We start from the raw sequence: 6,647 nt of genomic DNA on the forward strand, positions 1-6,647 counted from the left end.
CAGGCGCTTCCCCGGCGTATCCCCGCGCTTCCGCCGCATCCCCTCCTAGTCCTGCCGGCCCTCGTGCGCCTTCGTTGTCCGAGGAACAGCGCCCGAGCGCTCGCTGCCGCGCCGCGCCCGCAAGGTGTTCGACAAAACGCCTACGAGGTATGTATTGCTCAAACTTCATGATTTTGGTGCATGTTTTGAATTGTAGTTTTTATAGTATAGTATTGAACATTGTAGATGAGTTTGTCGTATGATTCTTCCGAAGAAGAATTTGATATGGAAGAGGAGGAGGATCTTGCAATGATCATAGCTATGCATACCAATAAAAAACCAAAGCACGGTGGTTCGGTTATGGGTCGGGAGAAAATTTGGAGAGATATGATTGATGCCCATAACAGATTGATGAAGAACTATTTCGTGGAGAATAGATTGCATGCATTGGAATTGGAGTTGGAGAATAGATTGCATGCTTGGCTCAATAGATTGCATGTATTGGAGTTGGAAGAATTGTCCAAAGGCATGGCATAGGCAATTCCACGGCCAAAAAAAGGGTTCCACTATAATCCTTGAAGCGGTGGGCGATCAGGAGACTTGGATTTGGCATGCATTCTTTGAAATGCCTGGATCTTTGAATGACATCAATGTTGTCAACCGGTCACCACTGATGAATAAGATTGCAAACGGTGAGTTGCCACCGGTGCAATTTGTAGCAAATGGCCGTACGTACAACTATGACTATTATCTAGCGGATGACATCTATCCAAAGTGGCAAACCTTCGTGAAGCCGTTGAAAAAGCCGGAAGGTAAGAAAAATCTTGATTTCCACAATGCTCAGGTGGCGGCTAGAAAAGATGTGGAGAGAGCATTTGAGATTTTGCAAGCCCAATTTGCTATTGTGAGAGGACCGGCTAGATTTTGGGATCAAAAAATGCTTTGGTACATCATGCACGCTTCTGTGATCATGCACAACATGATCATCGAGAATGAGCGTGGCCAAGATTTAGACTACTCACAGTATAAGCTCTTGGGACATCCCGTGCGAGTGCGACGGAGGGCTGAAAGGGTAGCCCGTTTTATTGCCTCCTATCATGTCATTCGGCGTCCCGCATCGCACAATGAACTTCAGAATGATCTGATTGAAGAGTGATGCGCATGGCATGGACGACAAAGAGCATGATTTCTGCATTCGATATTATATTGTTCATGAACTATTTATTATGTTTATTGCATTATTTATTGTACTGAACGATAAACTATCTGTTTGAGTTGTAATGATAACGAAATTGAACTATTTATTGTTGATTTTTTTTGTTTGATCATTTTTGCTCCTCTTTTTTGAAATGTATATGTGGTTTGTGCGTGCTGCGCGCGCTGTATTTTTGCGTGCTGCTGGAGCGGCGCGCGCTCTGCATTATAGCGCGGATGCTGGAGCCAGCGCTGGCGGCCGCGCTAAACCGGCAGAAGCGCGCGCGGCAAACAAGTTTTTTGCACGCGGCGCGAAGCGTGGCCCTTGAAGATGCTCTTAAGAGTTGTCACACACAATGGGTGAAAAAGATAATTCTAATCATGGGGAAAATAACTGGAGAGACTATCAAGTTGCAGCCACCTAGTCTTTATCTTACAGGGCGCCAGTTATTTTTAATCTGCATATTAGCTTTGATTAAAGTTAAACTTGTAAAGTTCAATCAAATTAAATATATGGAAAAAAAATATCAACATTTTTAATACCAAATTTATAACATTACAAGCATTGTAGAATACATACTTTCATAATATATATAAAGTTTGGCTTAAGACAAATCTAAAATGCCGACTAAAAAGGAAATGGAGGAGGAGCTTTTATTTTATTTTGAAGATGTCTACGTGTTGAGCTGAGCTGCCAACTCCGCGAAGGAACACGCGGAGAGGGGAAACCTCCTCCTCCGCAGCGTTGACTCGCAATCACAAATCTCAGCCACCGTGCCCCCAGCGCCACACTCGCCGCCGTCGATCCCTGCATCTGCAGGCCCCCGCCGCGCCGCCCGTCTCCCCAAGTCTGCACCCAAGTGGATCTCATCGGTGAGTCTCTCCGCCCCGTTCCCCCTTGCCCTCCTTCTCTTCCTCGGTAGTACTTGTTCTCAGTTCTCACTCCCTTCAGGGTCGGCCTTGGTTAACTGCATTTAAGTTGAAAGCTAATGGGAGGTGCCAGCTAATCTGAGTGCAACCAGACATTCCATCTACAGAATCGGGGAGCAATGGCGGAGTCGGCTGTTAGCGCTGTGCTGGGGAGCGCGGGTAATCTTGCAGTCCAGGAGACTATATTTTTGTGTGGAGTCACCCTTCAAGTGGGGCTATTGAAAGATGAGCTGATGCGGATTCAGGCCTACCTCAAAGATGCTGACAACAAATGGAGATTAGGAAATGCTAGAGTTGCTATCTTGGTCACCCAGATCAGGGCTGCGGCATACGAGGCTCAGAATGTCATCGAAGAAGCTGATTACATGGAGAAGAGAAACAGGATCAAAAAGGGGTTCATAGGTGCCATTTCAAGGTATGCTCGCTTACCGACCGACTTGATTACCCTCCATAAAATTGGTGCTGACATTCAGCGGGTAAGAAGGAAGCTCAGCGAGATCTTTGTGAGTGCAGAAAATCTGAAAATTGATTTGGATAATACTGGTGTGGTTGATTATGAGTTTCCACAAGATAATGGTCTTATGAACCAGAACTCTGAAGATGATGTTGTCATGGTTGGTTTTGAGGATGAGCACAAAGAAATAGTGGATAAGTTAGTTAGCGGTGACAACATGCTTACTGCAGTCTCAATAGTTGCCATGGGTGGGGCGGGAAAAACAACACTCGCTAGAAAAGTCTACACTTCATCCACGGTCAGGAAACACTTTGAGGCAATTGCTTGGGTGACCGTATCCCAAAAGTTCAAGGGCATTGATTTACTGAATAATATTATGAAACAAATAATAGGAACCACAGATGAGTCTAGTGACATCGATGTAACGCAGGAGTACGAGGTGGGAAAGAAGATCCATGATTTTCTGTTGCATAAAAGATACTTCGTAGTTCTTGATGACGTGTGGGAAACAGATACATGGGAGCAAATAAGTAGAATGGTTAATGTTTTTCCAGATGCAACTACTGGAAGTAGAATTTTGTTAACCACAAGAAAGAAAGATGTTGCGAATCATATTCAAATGCAGACTCATGTTCATGTTCTAAAGCACTTGGATGATGAGAAAAGCTGGGAACTTTTTAGTAGCAGAGCGTTACCATCATACAAAAGGTCCTCCATATGTGACGTCAAAGAGGTTGAAGAATTAGGGAGAAAGCTTGCAAAGAAATGTAATGGATTACCACTGGCCCTTGCAGTTCTGGGGGCTTATCTATCAAAGAATCTAAATTCAGAAGCATGGTCTGATATGCTTTTGGATTGGTCATCAACCAAAAATGGACAGATGATGCGAGCCATAATAGCTCGCAGTTACAAAGACCTCCCAAGTCATTATTTCAGATCTTGTTTCCTCTATTTTGCCGCTTTTTGTGAGGATTCTGAAATAGATGTCTCAGACCTTATTGAAATATGGATAGCAGAAAGTTTGATTCCGCATATGTTAAAGCATACACCAGAACAAACAGCACGCAAGTATGTGACTGAGTTGGCTCAAAGAAGCTTGGTCCAAGTTGTTTCCAGAAGCAGGGCACACGGCTGGATTGAAACAATAAGAATTCATGATATTCTACGTGACTGGTGTGTAGAAGAAGCAAGACAAGATGGTTTTCTTAATGCCATTGACAATACAACAAGTTAGGCTTCCTCCAATCTTGTCATCTGCACTTCCATTTTGGATTACAAATTTACAATACATGTTGACTATTATCAGGCTTCTTGCTAACATGTGGATGCACTGTAAAATCTTTCAGGAGTTGGCGCCTCATCATCTGATACCATGATATCTTATCGTTATTCTTTTCAAAACATTACTGGTCAGATATTGCAAGCAACACCTAATGCCCAAACTCTTGTTGGTTTTAGACTCTCGTCAGTGTCCCTGCCTAAGCTCAGATTTCTGAGAGTAATTCACATTGAAAACTCGGACCTAAAGGATTTCTGTGCAATTGATGGGTTCATTCACCTAAGATATCTTAGGTTGAGAGCATGTAGGCATGTGGCACTTCCTACTTCAATTGGAAAACTCCTTAACTTGGAAAATTTAGATTTAAGAAACACATATCTGAAGGAAGCAGTACCGATGTCCCTCTGGCATATCTCTACTTTAAGGCATGTTTACCTCAGTAACGTGTTCCCTCCACCAAGTAATGTGCAGCAAAAAGAGTTGATGACCTTATGGTTAGATCTTGGATCTATTGGAACTAAATATTTCGGGAATGGCATGGTGAATTTTGTTGGCCAAATGACTCAATTGACAACCCTCTTCTTGTGCATGAGCCTAGTCCCTGCAGAGATGATAAATATATTTGTCAACATGCCTCGACTAGTAGATATTTACCTCACCAGATTCAGTGTGCTTGGTAAGTTGCCCGAGAGCCATCACTTCCCACAAAGCCTACGACGTCTCCATCTATCTGCTGATGTCATTAACCAAGACCCAATGCCGATCCTGGAGAAGCTTCCCTCTCTTGTGGTGCTCATTTTGAGAGGTTATGAAGGTCGTACTATGTCTTGCTCTGCCCAAGGCTTTCCTCGTCTACAAGAGTTAAAGCTTCGTAGTTTTTCCATGGAGGAGTGGAGGATGGAACTAGGGACAATGCCAAAACTCTCTCACCTTGAACTTTGGTGGTGTCAAAAGATAAGCGAGCTACCGGAGGGGTTGCTGCACCTTTCGTCCCTCAGTGTCCTGAAACTATACGACGCATCCCTGATCTCTGAAGATGACAACACACTGAAGGAGCTGCGGCGGAAAGCATGTGAGGTATCGTAACTTTGCCCCCTCCCCCTCTTGTCTTCCTTTCCTTTCTTTTCTTAGGATTTTATTGTACTACTATCTGCATTCAGAAGTTACTTTATCGTGCAAATATCTGTGTTGCAAAGAGCATGCCGGTAAAAACGCCCTCTAGCTTATTCATTGTTTCTTTTTTGTGGGTAGCTTATTCATTGTTTCTGCTCTATCCCCTAACCACCTTTTTGTTTGGAATAACAGTGTGAAGATCAACAGCTTGCACTCATGTTATTTTTTTGTTTCCTTTTTGCAGGTGGGACGTTGTTGATGGAAAACTCTTATGGTGATTATGCATGCTGCTTAGTTTACGAGCAGTTGACATGTCTTGGTATTATTTCCTAATTTTGAAGGTATCCTTACTTCCCGTACATGTATCTCTCCCTCCCTGATAAAACTGGAGCACCGATCTAAGCTGTGATTCAGCTATACGATGGTTTCCCGTATGTGCCCTATCTGTATTTCCGATGTGGAGTGTGACCTCCACAAACAGAACACTGTTATTACCTGATTAATGTTGTATTTGTTCCTGTTTCGTCATGAACAGCGACTTGACTTAATTCACATCTCTAGTTACTTGACCTATTTCTTATTCAGGAATCAGTATGGTCTTTGCTAAGTTGTTTCAATTTTGCGCGCAGTTATGCTCTCTAGTTTAGTAGAAGAGCTCTGCTTTCATGTTCCGTTGTCTGCATGTTACATCGGCGGCAGAACCACCGTTAATGCTCGTATATAGTATGAGAGGGGAGCAGAGCAGAGGAGGGTTTGTTTCCTTGTTTGTGCCTGATGCTATCGACAGTTGCACACTTTGTACTGTAGACAAGACTGCATTTTTGTATACAAAAAGATACTACTAGCACAGTACGATTGTAGACATTTAAGAAGAAAAAGGAAAAGGGTATGTCTAAGACACATCTAAATGTGACATAGTTATGTCGCATCTAAACTGATGTCCACTCTGTTTGTGGTTTATTTTTTTGTCCTAGTTTTTTTTTGTTTCTTGTTGCTGCATTATATATTTACGAAAGGTTAGATGTGACATTCTTAAAAAACATCTAGATGTGAATTAGATAAACTGAAAGAAAAAATCGAACTGGGACTCCATTTTGCAGCACTGTTGTGCACCAAAAACAACATCACACACGGTGCAGTTTTTATTCTTGGTGGGCGTGTGGAGGTGTGTCTCCGGCAGATCTATCTTTGGTGGATTTGCTCGGATCTCGACGTTGTTCGTCTACGTTCGTGTGTCTTCGGTTTGGATCCTTCCGATCTACGTTATTTTTCATCGGCGGCGATTGCTGTTCTGAGGTGCTGGTCCTATGGGGTCTTAGCACAACGACTTCCCGACTGTCTACTACAACAAGTTGTGCCTGGCTCCGGTGATGAAGGGGCGATGACGGCAGCGCGCCTTCGGCTCGCTTCGGTGCTTGTAGTCGTCTCTATGTGGTCTATGAATCTGGATGTAATTTTTATTTCTGGTATTCGTTTTACTGCCATGATTGAAAATGAATAGATTGGAAGTTTTTCCGAAAAAAATAAAAATTAAAAATATACCCATAAGCCCAGTATAGAAATCACATAAGTAGGCATGCCTCTAGTCTAACAATCACATGTACTTATGCTACATAGAGGTGAGTGTGTCTTTCCCTAAACACAGAGAGGGAGAGAGAGAGAGATTGAGAGAGAGGGCCTTGCCTGATTGCAGTTCTT

The 6,647-nt window shown here is 43.1% G+C and overlaps 1 protein-coding gene across 4 annotated transcripts; it reads left to right on the forward strand.

Annotated features, from left to right (window-relative positions):
• Positions 1 to 1,851: 1,851 nt before the first annotated feature.
• LOC123161675 (putative disease resistance protein At1g50180) lies at positions 1,852 to 5,533 on the forward strand. Of its 4 annotated transcripts, none has more exons than XM_044579491.1 (4): positions 1,852 to 2,046; positions 2,196 to 3,786; positions 3,904 to 4,913; positions 5,194 to 5,533. In XM_044579491.1, exons 2-4 carry the CDS (start codon positions 2,223 to 2,225, stop codon positions 5,206 to 5,208), a joined length of 2,589 nt encoding a protein of 862 aa, XP_044435426.1. In that variant the 5' UTR covers positions 1,852 to 2,046; positions 2,196 to 2,222; the 3' UTR covers positions 5,209 to 5,533. The 4 variants fall into 4 exon arrangements, with proteins under 4 accessions (XP_044435426.1, XP_044435424.1, XP_044435425.1 ...); XM_044579489.1 differs by having other exon boundaries at positions 1,859 to 2,046; positions 2,126 to 3,786; XM_044579490.1 differs by having other exon boundaries at positions 1,873 to 2,046; positions 2,211 to 3,786.
• The last annotated feature ends 1,114 nt before the right edge of the window (positions 5,534 to 6,647 follow it).

The sequence above is a fragment of the Triticum aestivum genome, chromosome 7B, assembly GCF_018294505.1.
Source record: "Triticum aestivum cultivar Chinese Spring chromosome 7B, IWGSC CS RefSeq v2.1, whole genome shotgun sequence".
Lineage (NCBI taxonomy): Eukaryota > Viridiplantae > Streptophyta > Magnoliopsida > Poales > Poaceae > Triticum > Triticum aestivum.